The sequence below is a fragment of the Hypanus sabinus genome, chromosome 27, assembly GCF_030144855.1.
Source record: "Hypanus sabinus isolate sHypSab1 chromosome 27, sHypSab1.hap1, whole genome shotgun sequence".
Taxonomy (NCBI): domain Eukaryota; kingdom Metazoa; phylum Chordata; class Chondrichthyes; order Myliobatiformes; family Dasyatidae; genus Hypanus; species Hypanus sabinus.
In genome coordinates, this window is record NC_082732.1 from 37,596,931 (window position 1) to 37,612,127 (window position 15,197).

Genomic DNA, 15,197 nt, shown 5'->3' on the forward strand with positions numbered 1-15,197 from the left:
TGAGCCATGCCACTGAGCAGTCCCCCAATTTAATCCTAGCCTAATCACAAGACAATTTACAATGACCAATTAACCTATCAACTGGTACATCTATGGACTGTGGGGGGAAACCAAAGCCCCTGGAGGAAACACACGGGGAGAACATAAAAATTCCTTACAGGCAGTGGTGGAAATATTAATCTTCTGGAACTGCACTCACCCAGATGACTGGATGGCATCCTATCACTTTACTAACTTGTGTTTTGCAGACAGTGGAAAAGATTTGGGACTCAGGAGGCAAGTCATACAACCCATGACACCCACATTGAGATGTTTTTACATGTAGATGATTTTCTAGTCAGAGGGGAAATCTGGGTGTCTGAATCTCAAGAAGGACTGAACGTTGATCTGGAGCCTATAATCCCGAATACTGCAACTCTCATGCCATTTCAGTCATTATCTATGACCCTGAATTGCCAGAATTATAGAATCCTCTGGTATCAACTCCAAACCTGTGGCAGGATTGCTGAACTGGAAAGTCCCAGTCACAAGCTGCTTTGACATATTTGCTCTGTTTAGCAGTATTTGATCTTCCTGTGTTATTATCTATCATGTGGCTTGCCGCTTACTAAGGTCGATTGTATTCAACTTTAGAATGCCTTAAAAAGGAAAACCTTAAATAATCAATAAATATTTATACAGCAAAAGCACATGGTCTATTATTTTTGTATGCACTTTACTATCCGATACCCTTTAGTACAAGATAAAGTTGGACAATATCTTCCTCATAAAGAGGGATTAAACAAGAATAAAGCTTGACATTCAATCCATTGGGAGGAAAGCAGGTCAATGCAACTACTAGTTGAGCCTTTTAAAATAATTGTTTTTTTTTGCTTAATCATCTTAAAAAAAGTCTTGCTGTATTCCTGTTTCCAATTATATTTAATGCAATTGTGAAGGGCATACTGTCACAGGACTAGGATGTTTGGAGCACAGTTTGCCCACATCCAAAATAAAAATCACAGTGATTACCAAAAAGGATAGTGAAATTCCTCTGAACAACTGCATAAACACAAGAGGTTCTGCAGATGCTTGAAATTCAGAGTAACACACACAAAATGCTGGAGGAACGAACACAGCAAGTCAGGCAGCATCCAGAGAGGGGAATAAAAAGTCGACGTTTCAGGCTAAGATGCACTCCTTCCGCTTCCCCCACCTTCTTACGCAGGCTTCTTCCCCCTTCCTTTTCAGTCTTGATGAAAGGCAGGAACTCAGCAAGTCAGGCTGCACTTATGGAGAGTGATAAATGCTGAAACATATTCTTTCTCTTCCCTCAATCTCTTTCTTCGCCTTTCCCATCCAGACCTGATGAAGAGTCTCGGCCTGAAACATCGACTGTTTTATCCTCCCCATAGACACTGCTTGACCTGCTGAGTTCCGCCAGTATTTTGTGTGTGTTGCTCGGTAACAAACATATTCACAGTTCAAATTATCACAGTCATGATATTACAAAAGTTTAAACCTATTCTGCATGGGTAATAATTTGCAACAACACCACCTGTAATAAAAACAGTCACTTTGAAATATTCATCTTTTTTGGATTTGGAATGGGCTTCAATGGGCTTTGAGGAGATCAATTATGCTAAAGATGGGTTCTCAGACTCCGCCACAGTTGAGACAGTGGGTACTGAACATAGCAGGCAAAGGGCACTTTGAGAAGTGATGTGCTCTTTCCACTGCCCATTCAGTTCTGCTGCGTGCCACCACTTGCATTCAAGGTCCTCGGTGCCATACTGAATCCTTTGAACGGCTATGGGCCAGGTGTCAGTGGGGATATTACATTTTCTTGTAGAGGATTGGATAACATCTTTGAATCTTTTCCTTTGAGCATTTTTTTTTCATTATGTGCCATGTCATATAACATAGAAGGCCATGGTCTTTCCATGACCATGACTATTCTTGGCAAATTTTTCTACAGAAGCGGTTTGCCACTGCCTTCTTCTGGGCAGTGTCTTTACAAAACGGGTGACCCCCCCCCCCCCCAACCGTTATCAATACTCTTCAGACATCGTTTGCCTGACGTCAGTGGTCACACAACCAGGACTTCTGATATGCACCAGCTGCTCGTATGACCATCCACCGCCTGCTCCTATCGCTTCATATGACTGTGATCAGGGGCTAAGCAGGTGTACACTTTGCCCAATGATGACCTGCAGGTTAGCAGAAGGAAGGAGTGCCTTACACCTCTTTTGGTGGAGACATATCCCAACCCCGCTATCGAAGCACCTGGTAATGTGTTTCAACGAGACTATGGAACATTGTTGTTACTATGGAACATGTTGCTAAAATCTGGCGTTGGACATGCCATGAGTTTGGCACTCTGCAATGTCGCTGTCATGGTTACTGTTACTTTCCAGCAGCTCTTTTGAATTAGTAGTCACATTCAACATAATTTGGCCCTTGAACAACCACAACAGGCTACATTGGTCTGTCTGACAGTCATCTGGGTGCAATTAAGGCTTCAGTGCTGGGGAGATTGGTCTCAATGTCAAAAATCAGAGTAAAACGTATTATCAAATTATGCATATGTCACAACATACTACTGTGAGATTGGTTTTCTTGCAGGTATTTACAGTAAATTAAAGAAATGCAATAGAATTTACATAAAACTATACAGGCAGTCCCCAGGTTACGAACAAGTTCCGTTCCTGAGTCCGTCTTTAAGTTGGATTTGTATGGAAGTCCGAACAAGTACATCTGGTATTACTTAGCATCAGTCAGTCAAACATTTGTCTTAGTATATAGTATATATTTTACCTTTCTATGCATATAAAACACTTAAGAAATGTATGTATTCTAATAATTAAACCACTGCGTTGCTTAGTAATAATTGTAGCCTTCATCAGGGCAGGGCCTTTCACATGCTCCATTATTCTCACTTCATCCTTTAAAATAGTTTGGATCACTGACCGACTGTAGCCTAACACTTTTCCAATGATCGATGATGTTTCACCTCTTTCCAAGCGCTTTATTATCTCCACTTTATTTTCAATCACGATCACTTCCCATCAACGGAACAGAAACACTGCGGGCGGTGGGTCCCGACCTCCGCCGGCTCCCAAGGTCCGCTGGGTCCTAAGGACCATCGCACTGAATTCCCCAGGTCTTAAAGTCCACCGCACTGAGACAGATTAAATGGGACAAGTGGGGGCTGTGCTGGGTTTGGGTATTTGATCCTCCACAATATTCCACATGGGAATTTAAACTGGAGGTGGCAGTGTTTTTTTTACGAGGTCGAGTTGCGAGCTCAACATCAACCTGGCACGGATGGTACGGGAGTCACTGGATCAACATCAACCCGACACGGGAGCAGTCTGACACTGGATCAAACTCCGGAAATTCCGTTCTCGAGCCTGGCGCTGATCTCACTGCGCCACCAGCCAACCGGAATTTGGGGGGGGGGGGGTGGTCAGGGTGAATCTTGCTAAGAAAAATTTAATCCAAATACAAAGTTACACACTCAACAACACAGTGTCAAAGGCATCGACTTAAAATGGCGGATGGCGTTCTCCTTCCTCGGTTCGTAAGTATGAGTTGTCTGTAACTCGGGGAGTACCTGTAGATAAATAAAGACGGACAAAAAAGAATGTGCAAAAAAACACTAATTGTGCAAATAATAAAAATACTGAGACCAGGAGTCACAGAGTCCTTTAAGGTGAGTCTGTAGGCTGTGAAATCAATTCAGACTTGTGGTGAGTGAAGTTATCCACACTGTTTCAAGAGCCTGCTGCTGGTAGTAATAACTGTTCCCGAATCTGGCAATGTGGGACCTAGGCTTCTGTCGGTTGTAGCAAGTTGAGAGCATAGCCTGGAAGGTGAGGGTCCTTGATGATGGATGCTCCTTTCTTGTGGCAGCGCTCCATGTAAATATGCTCAATGGTGGAGAAAGGCTTTCCTGTGATGGACAGGGCTGTATCCACCACCCTCTGTAGCCATTTCTGTCCTGGGCATTGGTGTTTTCATACCAGGCCGTGAAAACAAACAACCATGAATCCTTTTAAACATCACATGTTGTCTCAAGTTGAGAATTTGCATTAGAATTAGTGGGGTCTTCGATCCTATGCCAGGTCCACTATGGGTCTGGACTTAATTTGGGAGGAATGCCTCATCAGCAACAATCATTTGCATCAGTGGCACAGTTAGTACGACTTGTCCTATAACAACCACAACTATTGCATGTGTAAGTTTATCGGCTTCCAAAAAGCTTCCAATTGACTCTCCTATCTCAACACTCTTCTTATAAGGTTTCACTTTGAGGGTTGCACAGTGATGTGGCTAGGAGAGTTGCTCAGTACCAACTCAAGTAACGTGGGTTCGATCCTGACCCCTGGTACTGCCTGTGTGGAGATTGCATTCTCTTCCTGTGACTCAAATTCTGATATGTTTATCACATGCACCTTAAAATGTACAGTCAAGTGCATTAACAAACAACACAACTTAAGGATGGGCTGGGGGCAGCCCAAAGTGTCGCCACACATTCCAGTGTCAACATAACAAACCCACAATGCTAGGCAGACAACATAGATAGGAAAGGTTAGAGGGATACCGGCTGAGAGTACAAAGGGGGCAGGGAGAGGAGAGGGAGCGGGAAGCACCAGAGGCATTCTGTAATGATCAATAAACAAATTGTTTGGAATCAAATGACCTTGCCCGATGTCTCAGGACTGGGCATGTCTGCACCCACGTCACCACCCTCCCCCAACGCCAAGCACTCCTTTTCTGCCACCCGTCTCACACCCCTCCTGTGGCGCTCCACCCTCACCATTCCCACCATCCTTTGCTCCTGCCAAATTTAAAAACTTGCTCTCTGCTCCACGTTGGCAAATACAGGGGTGGCATGGGTGCTGACACACCTACTTTTCCCACTGAGGTTGGTGAGACTAGAACTGGGATTCATTGGTTAAGGATGCAAGGTGAAATGTTTAAGGGGAACATGAGGGGTAATTTCTTCATTCAGAGGCTGGTGAGAGTGTGAAACCAGCTACCAGGTTTAATTTCAACATTTAAGAGGAAATCTGTATAGGTACGTGGATGGGAGGGGTATGGTCCAGGTGAAGGTTGATGGGACAAGCAGATTGATTGTTCTGTATGGACTAGATGGGCTGAAGGGCCTGTTTCTGTGCTGTAATGTTTTTTGACTCTATCCTCTCCATCCCTCCAACTTTTTCTGGTTCTGACGAAGCACCCTTCTCCTGAATTACCAACTCTTGCTTTGTTCCTCCATGGATGCTGAATGCTTACGACATTTTCTATTTCTGTTTTGGATTTCCAGCATCTGTGGTTCTTCAGCTCCAAATACAGATATCCTGCAAAGTCCACTGTCGCAACAACTGTATAATTATGACTTTGATGCTAATCATGCTGGCAGGTTTCAGCAGCCTGATTTGGCAATTCATTTACTGTGACCTTGAGTGGTGAAACTACACCAAATATTATATCCCACTATTCAAAACACTGAATACTTAGCTTCATGAAAAACCAGTATGTTTTTATTAGGAAGATGTTACAAATTCATAATGAACTGAATCTTCAAAGTGCTAAAATGAAAATAGGTGCTGATCAGAGCAGCTATGGAAACTAGATACAGAAGAAAGCTTTTGTATTTTATCAATTACCATGAGACATGGGAGCAGAATTAGGCCATTCAGCCATCAACTGCTCCGTCATTCTATCATGGCTGATTTATTATCCCTCTCAACCCTGATTCTTCTATCTTCTTTCTGTTACCTTTGATGCCCTGACTAATCAAGTACCTATAAACATCTGCCTTAAATATACCAAATAACTTGGCCTCCACAGCTGTCTATGGCAACAAATTCTTCAGATTCACCATCTTTTGGCTGAAGAAATTGCTCCTCAGCTCTGTTCTAAATGGATATCCCTCTAATCTGAGCCTGTGGCCTCTGGTCCTAGACTCTCCCAGAATAGGAAACATCCTCTCCCCATCCACTGTCTAGGGCTTTCAATATTTTTTAGGGCCAGTACAGACTCAGAACCATCAAACGTTCCTCATACCTTGACACTTTCATTCCCCAGAATCATTCTTGTGAACTTCTTCTGGACCCTCTCCAATAGCCTGAGGGAGGTATCAAGAATGAGGATGGGCTGGTTGGAGGTGGAAGGTGGTGATGAAATTTCTGTGGCACAGGGAGTGCAGAGTTTGCATGTTAGGGGTACAGTGACCTGGAGGGGTGGGGCAAGTCATGAAGGTGTCTGCAGGACCAGTGTTTGCTGTGCAACCCAGGGAAAGTTGCTGAGGCTCAAAAGCAGGTCGTAGGCACAGAAGGGTGATCATTTGGAGAAATAAAGGGGAAAAGACATCAGACAATTGATGAGATCCAATGTGAAGACTAGAATACCAAAACCAAACCCAACAAGCAAATACAAAAATAGAGTGGGAAGTGGAATATGTGATGGTTAAAAAAAGAAATAGAAAAAGTCGAAATGACATTGGGGGCCGCACAGTAGCATAGGTGTTAGCGTAATTCAATTATTGCGCCAGCAAACCAGGGTTTTCTTTGAGATGCTCTGGTTTCCTCCCACATCCTAAAGATTGTCGAGCACTTCTGCTCCTTCGGCCAAAAGTGAAATTTTCCAATGGCCAACCATTTTAATTCAATCCCCATTCCTGTTCCAACATGCCGATCCATAAACTCCTCTTCTGCCGTGATGGTTGGATATATTCTGTAGAGGCAGCCTCCAACCTGATGGCATGAATATCAATTTCTCCAACTTCTGATAATTTTTGTTCCCCTCTTCTTCTATTCCCTCCTTTGGCCTATTACTTCTTCGCCTCCTCACCTGCCTATCATCTCCCCCAGTGCCCCTCCTTCTTCCCTTTCTCCCATGGTCCACTCTCCTCTCTTATCAGATTCCTTCCTCTCCAGTCCTTGATCTTTTCCATCTATCATCACCCAGCTTCTTTCTACATCCCACCGCCCCCACCCACCTGGCTTCACCTATCACTTAGCTTGTCCTCCTCCTTATTCTGGTGTCTTCCTTCTTCTTTTCCAGTCCTGATGAAAGGTCTCAGCACAAAGCACGGGACAATTTATGTGACCAATTAACCTACCGACCAGTACGTCTTCAAACTGTGGGAGGAAACCAGGGCACTCGGAGGAAACCCATGTAGTCACAACGAGAGCACACAAACTCCTTACAGGCAGTGGTGGGAATTGAACCTAGGTCCCCTGAACTGAAAGCATCATGCTAACCACTATGCTACTGCACCACCCCTCCAGCATTTTGTTTGTCTTGCTCTGGGTTAGTAGATTAATTGGTCACAGGAGTGTAATTGGATAGCAGGGAGTCATAGGGCCAGAAGGGCCTGTTACTGTGCTGTTTCTCTAAATAAATAAATAGTGAGGAAAGTACGAACGTGTCCATTAAAGACTAATGTGAGAAGGAAAATAAAACCGAGTCAAAGAGAGAGAGAAAAACTAAAAGTGAAGAAAACTTTAGCAAGAGAATCAGAAGGGAAATGTGAGAGAAATAAGATGAACAAACAAGGGAGGTATCACAACACTGAGTGAGTGAAATAAACAGGAGTGCAAATATTGAATTTCTGGCTTCAGACCTCCAAAGGGTCTGATTAAAATAATTGACAATCAAATATAAATGAGTGTTTAAGAGTACTCATTTTTAATAATGATCATTCCAATGCATTTTCAAAATGGAATTTTAGACAAAGCTGATAAAAGCACACAATACAGACGAGAATTTTAATCAGCTCAAGGATCCCAGTACCAACGTAACACAAACTGAAACATTCATTATAATTATATCAGTAAATGAGACCAAAGCATGAGGCAGTCGAGGAAGCGCTACTTGTGTGGTCATGCTTTTGGTAGCTATTGTAATTTTAGGATTTTGAAGGCTTGAAAATGTATTAAAGTCTCTGTTGTTAGTCTCATTTACCCACTACAATAATTTTCTAAATGGTTACTTACAGCTTGGCAAATACTAAATTAAAACCTAAAAGCAAAAGACACCCGCGGTTTGATTCTGTCAAGCGAGACTAATTTTGTTTTCTTTCTGGTTCAAGATTCAGTAAATTTTATTGTGGGTGTTGCAAAAGTATATATTAGATCAGGAAATAAAAAGCTCTTTCACTTCTAAACTGGACATCGACTTTGATCTGTGTAGCGTACATTCCTTTCATTACTGTAGAACAGTACATGAGACAACAGCTGATATGCTGTACATTAATATCGGGGCATCAGTTGTTGAATTGAATAGATGAACAAAATGCTTGCAAGCTACTCAAGGGAGTTCCAAGAATTAATGTCATAGAAACCGGTAACCAAGTGTTGTCATCAGATATATTTAGTTTTTCATATTCATATCCAAGTACAGTAGATCCTGGTTAATTGGGACACATTGGGACCAATACATTTTGGCCCAAATAAGCAGCTGTCCCCATTACCCTAAGTTTCATGGAAATAATTAAAAAGGTATAAAGTAGATCACATGAGTAACAAACTACGTATTTAAATGAAATACAGAACAAATTAGAATACTGTCAATACTACGATAGTACAATAAAACTTTGTATTAGTTCTTAATAGTTATCGATGGAGGAATTTATCCAGTGTATGCTGTCGTGTTCTTTTGACTGACCGTAAATTAACAAAATCAATGCAGACACCTGGCACAGATAATGGACTGCCTTCATACAATGCTTTCGATGACTACCTCCTCCAAATCCTCATTTTCATTGTACCATTCAAGATGAATGTCAATACCTTCAAATTCTTCATAATTCCTAACTTGTTGAAGTAATGAAATCATTTCTTTTACACTTCTGGAAGTTTTTGGCATCTCCAAGCTTTGGATGCTTGAAACTGCAGTGAGCAAAACAGTTCTGAATTTTCTTAATGCTTATTTCTTGTCAACTCAGTGCTTTTGAACATAAACACACACATCTGACACTATTTAAAAACTGTTCGTTCTAAGCATGGTGTAGTGTCTGATGGCCACACAAGGACTAGAGACAGATGCTTGTTCAGCTACAATCTTCTGCCCCAATTAAGTGGCATACTGTCCCAATTAAACAAAAGGAAGTCCAGCAATTTTCTCGATTTTTTTTCTTTAACAGTTGTACCAAATAAGTGGCTGCCCTGATTAACTGCTGGCCCAATTAAATGGAATCCACTGTGTTTAGAGTAAAAAAAAATCAATGGTTAAACCAATACCTTTTAACAACATGTTACCTACAAAATGATGTGTCGAATATTCTACATACCAGGGTCATGCTGAGCGCAGACTGTTATATGGATCACAGACTAGTCAGGGCGAAAGTTAGACTACCTATCAAGACAGCGATAAGGAAAAAGGGACAACAGATGGATAAGCTCTTCGGCCTCGAGATGTATACCAGATCAAGCTAAGGAAGAAACTGGCGCTTATTCAGCTACACTCTTCTGCCCCAATTAAGCGGCGCAGTGTCCCAAATAAATAAAAGGAAGTCCAGCAATTTTCTCGACAAAGGCACGCCAAGAGTAGATTCCGACACGGGAAAGAAATGGGAGCACCTGAAGACTGCCATTCAAAATGCAGGTGTCAAGATAGTTAGGTACTTCTCAAGAAAAAACAAAGACAGGTTTGATGAAAACGATGTTGAAATCCAGAACCTGCTCCAGAGGAAACGCTCCTCCTATCAAGAGGTGCTGTCTAGACCTGACAACCAAGTGGCCAAGGCAGAATACAGAGCTGCATGCAACACCCTCCAAGCCAAACAGAGACAGATGCCCTAGCACAGGGGTCAGCAACCTTTACCACTGAAAGAGCCACTTGGACCCGTTTCCCACAGAAAAGAAAACACTGGGAGCCGCAAAACCCGTTTGACATTTAAAATGAAATAACACTGCATACAACGTTTTTTTTGCCTTTATGCTATGTATAAACAAACTATAATGTGTTGCATTTATGAAATTGATGAACTCCTGCAGAGAAAACGAAATTACATTTCTGCATGCAACAAAAACATTTTGAACTCCGAAAAAAAGACGTTGGGTTGAAAGTTACTTTTAAGTAAAATATTCAATGTCTATTTGAGTCCTTCTTGTATTTATGAAAAACGCCGAACTTAAATTTTCCGCCAGCAGCAAACCAAAAATAACGTCAGCCAGCTGTCATCCTGAAAAATAAAAGGACTATTTCACTGAACAATGAAAAAATATGAATATAAGTAAAATAATAGGCAATTAAAATATTTATCATACTTGGTTAATGGGATTTCTGCTCCTGGACCTCAGCGCACAGCGTCTGCACATCAGGGCTGTATGATGTCACCTTCATCTTTACACAGGATCGCAAGCTGTCATCTGTGAGGTTTTCAATATCACTCCATTTGTGTTTCTGAGCAAGAACGGCCTTCTGACGGGCAACATCTTCAAGGTCTGCTGTCAAGCGTCTAAACTTGGACACCCATATGTCTTTGTCGGCTATGTCGGCCAGTTCCATCTCAAGATCAGGTTGACTCACACCTGCCAATGCAGTCGTATTCAGTAGGGAAGGATCGATGCTTAAGGGAGTGACCGGGAAGGATAATGTGTTTTTTTCCTCTCTGAACTCACAGAAGAGTTTCCCAAACGATGTTTGCATTGCGATGATTGCAGAATGTAAATACTCCGAAATTATCATGTCGTGACCTTGTTTGAACTCTCTCAAATTGGGGAAGTGAGACAAAGTGCCTTTCTGTAAATCTCTGGCAAGCACTGTCAACTTGCGCTCGAATGCCAAAACATCCTCCAACATGTGCAGGGCTGTACGTCCTTTCCCCTGAAGAGCTGTGTTCAGCGTGTTCAGGTGCGCTGTCATGTCTACCATGAAGTGTAGCTTTTCCAGCCACTCTGGCTGTTCCAGCTCAGGAAAGGTGAGCCCTTTGCTGCCCAGGAAAGTTTTCACTTCTTCCAGACACGCGACAAAGCGTTTCAGCACCTTCCGTCTGGACAGCCAGCGATAAAAACACGTTGTAGCGGTGTCAGTAAACTGCAGTCAAAGATAGCTTTATTCGAACTAAACAGCCTTGCTTTTCAGCTTCCCTCAACCCAGCCCCCATGGACGCAGATGCTGCAAAAGACGCGTACTCACAAACCCCCGTAGGCTATCTCCCTTAGCCGGAATGCTGGCTAATTGTGAGCCGTTTCGGATGTGGCAGGAAATGTGTCGCTACACTTAGGTTGTACAAGATCACCATAATTACATTTCAAAAGCTAACAAACTAACATAAAATACATTTTAATTAAATACTGACCAATTATTTCCCAAAGCCACAGGGAGCCGCAGCACAGAGGTGAAAGAGCCACAAATGGCTCGGGAGCCGCAGGTTGCCGACCCCCGCCCTAGCAGAACGAATGCAGCACTATGCAGACAACGGTGACATTCAAAACATCTATGCACCACTGCATATAATGTATGGTCTGACTTGTCATATTCAAACCCCTCTACACTCGTGCAACGGCTCCAGCCTTCTGACAGACAAGGAAGCCTCCATAATGTGATGGACAGAGCACTACAAAAGCCTTTTTGGGATAATTGTCAAGTCTAAAAGCCACTGTTTCCAAGCTAAAATGCCATAAAGTCCCAGGCACAGATGGGATCCCAGCGGAAATGGGCGGAGACATTCTCCTGAGCGAACTCACCAAGCTGTTCACACTCTGTTGGGAGAAAGGTTCAGTCTAAATGACCTAGGCAACACTGTAACTGTCTCCCTGTACAAAATCAAAGGGGAGAAATCAAATTGCTCAAGCTACAGAGGTGTTACCCTGCTGGGAACACCCCTGCCAGAATTCTCTCGAACAGAATCATCCCTACCATTGCCAAAGGCAACCTCACAGAGTCAGTGCCGATTCAGAGCGAACAGAGACACATCTGACACGACCTTTGCTCTATGCCAGATACAGGGGAAGTGTTGTGAACAGAACATGGGACTGTTCACTGACCTGACCGAGGTCATTGATACAGTCAGCTGCGATGGTCTCTGGGAGATTCTGCTGAAACTCAGCTGTCCCCTGAAATTTCTCACCATCTTGCAGCAGCTCCATGAAGGCCAAAGCGGTCAGCTTAAACACATGGGCGACCTATCTGACCCATTCCCCATCAGTACCGGCGTGAAACAAGGCTGCGTTTTGGCTCCAATGCTCTTTGCCATCTTTTTCAGCATGATGCTATGGGAAGCAAAAGAGACCACTTCAAGGAGGATCTACATTCAGTTCGGCACTGACAGAAATATCTTCAATTTCTGTTGCTTTCTCGCCCGAACAAAAACCTTGCAAGAACCCATTCTCGGGCTACTTTATGCAAACAACGGTGCTCTTCTCACATACACAGAGGATGTACTGCAGGCTGCAGTCACTCAGTTCACCAAGGCTGCATGGGCTTTTGGGTTACTGGTCAGTCTGAAAAAACATAATCCTCCATCAAAAGCCCCTCGTGGCATTTACAACCCACCTCAGATCACCACTGATGACCATTCTCTCACCACGGCTGAGTAGTTCACCTACCTGGCCAGCATCATCTCCAACAGTACTACAGTAGTAAGGGATGTTGACAATCAACTCACCAGAACCAGCAGTGCCTTCTGGTGCCTCCAGAAACATGTGTGGAAGAACCATCAGCTGCGTCTGTCCACAAAAATACAGGTCTACAAGACTGCCATTGTCACAACGCTGCTACACAGCTCCGAAGCCTGGGTCTTGTACTGCAAGCAAATCAGCTTGCTCGAGCGCGTCCACAAGCACTGCCTCTGCTCCATCTTGGGTATCGGCTGGCAGGATTGTGGCTTCAACAACAAAGTCCTGGAGGAGGCTCAGCTTCCAAGCACTGAAGCCACTTTGCAGCTCCGCTGGTCAGGCCATGTGTCTCACATGGACAAGTCCAGGTTACTGAAAGCTGTACTCTATGGAGAACTCTCTCAGGCCAAGAGAAATCGTACTGCTCTTCGCAAGAGGTGCAAAGACCAACTTCAGCAGCAGCTCTCTCAGGCAAATATGAAGATCAACGAGTGGCTGCAGGAGAACGCTGATCCACAGAGCAGCCAAGAATTCTGAGGAATTCAGAACAGCGACTGCTGAAGAGAAGAGGAAATGCAGGAAGGATCCTACTACCCAAGAGCCCACATCCCAGTGGTTCCTGTGTCTCTACTGCTCCAGAGTCAGCAGGTCCAGAATTGTCCTCTACAATCACCAACTATCATGCCGTCTCTCATAAAGACTCTCTTACCTCCTGATCTTCACAAGCAATGAACTAGCCATCACCTGCTTCTCGTGGATTACCCTAAAACTGCATTCACCTTCCAGCGGCAGCATGACACACTTAGAATTATCCTGGAAAACCAGGATCAATATCCTACGATCTGTCGTTGATCCAGCACATAAGTGCCAGCACAAAGAAGGCGCGGTAGCACCTCTACTTTCTTAGATGTTTGCGCAGATTTGGCATGTCACCTAAAACTCTGACAAACTTCTATTGATGCACAATGGAGAGTATCCTTACTAGTTGCCTCATGGCCTTGAATGGAAATAGCAATGCCCAAGAACAGAAACACCTACAAAAAGTGATGGATACAGCCCAGCCAATCACAGGAAAAACCGTCTTCAGTTTTGAGTACAGCTACAAGGAACACCGCCACAAGAAAGCACCATCGATCATCAGGGACCTCTGCCATCCAAGCCACCCTCTCTTTCCCCCTCTGCCATCAGGAAGGAAGTACAGGAGGAACCTTGGGTCCCACACCACCAGGATTCAGGAGCAGTTATTGCCTCACAACTATCAGGCTTCTAAACCAACATGAATAACTTCAACAACGAACTGATTCCACTTTCAAGGATCCTATAACTCATGTTCACAGTATTACTTATTTGTTTGTTTGTTTTATTTATTATTATTTGTTTTTTTTGTATTTGCACAGTTAGTTTTCTTTTGCACATTATTTATCTGTCAGTCTTTGCGTGAATTTTTCAGTGATTCTATTGTATTTCTTTGCTCTACTGTAAATGCCTGCAAGAAAATAAATCTTAAGAGTAGTACAGGCGCTCCCCCCTTTACAAAGGTAGAGTGTTCCTATGAAACCTTTCTTAAGCTGAAATGGCATAAAGCAAGGGACCATGAATTTATATGAGAAAAATTTTCGTAAAAGTGAAAATCCTCTTTGTAATGCGAAAACAGGTTACTAATGTAGGTCTTTTGTAAAAGTGAAGTGGCGTGAAGTGAACATTCGTAAAGCGGGAGACACCTGTATATGATGAACAATACGCACTTTGCTAATAACTTTATATGAACTTGGAGATTCAACTTTACTCTGTTACAGAATTCCCACAGAATGAGTCTGTACCTACTTCAAAGCCAACATGGTCACCGGACACTAACTACTTTGCACGGTTCCATTCATTATTATTAACTTGGTCATCACTGAAGGCAGAGGTGCCACCAATAATATCTCATCTGACTTCTCCCATCAAGAAGGCATTTTCACCCACAGAACTGCAGTTCACTGAATATTTTGTGTTTCACACTATTCTCTGCAAACTCTAGAGACTATAATGCATGAAAATCCCAGGAGATTGGTAGTTTCTGAGATACTCAAACCACCCCGTCTGGCACCAACAATCATTCAATGGTCAAAGGCACTTAGATCATATTTTCCCCCATTCTGATATCTGGTCTCAACAACAGCTGAACCTCTTGACCAGGTCTGCATGCTTTTATGCACTGAGTTGCTGCCACATAATTGGCTGATTAGATACTTGCATTAATGAGCAAGTGTACAAGTGTACCTAATAATGTGGCCGCTCGTTGTAATTTATTTTTAAGTTTTAAAGTCTTTCTGGTAAAACTAGAACTGTACCTTGTATAGATGGTGAAAGCCAAACGCAATTCCAGCCATGATGATTGCCAAGGCACCATATTCCCGCCATCGGGAACCGGGGTCTGGAAGACATTAACATGTCACAATGAGTACAATAAGTAATCAGCAGTAAAACAGAACTTCATATTGTTGAATTGTCTAGCATTGAATGAAATCTGCCTTACATCAACAACCATCAGTCCTAACCTTCAAGCAGCATTATGTACCATTTAGGAGCAAAAATTATTTCACACACAGAACCAGTTTTGAATGAGACCGAATATCAATTTATTTTGAGTATTTCTTTAGA

At 43.0% G+C, this 15,197-nt stretch overlaps 1 protein-coding gene across 2 annotated transcripts in view; it reads right to left on the minus strand.

The window, feature by feature from the left end:
• The window catches only part of pex14 (peroxisomal biogenesis factor 14), a 335,420-nt gene that overhangs the window by 78,198 nt on the left and 242,025 nt on the right, over window positions 1-15,197 (minus strand). For both annotated transcript variants that reach the window (XM_059952238.1, XM_059952239.1), the window contains one exon: window positions 14,888-14,970. In XM_059952238.1, coding sequence (XP_059808221.1) covers window positions 14,888-14,970 — 83 coding nt within the window. The remainder of the gene's footprint in view (window positions 1-14,887; window positions 14,971-15,197) is intronic.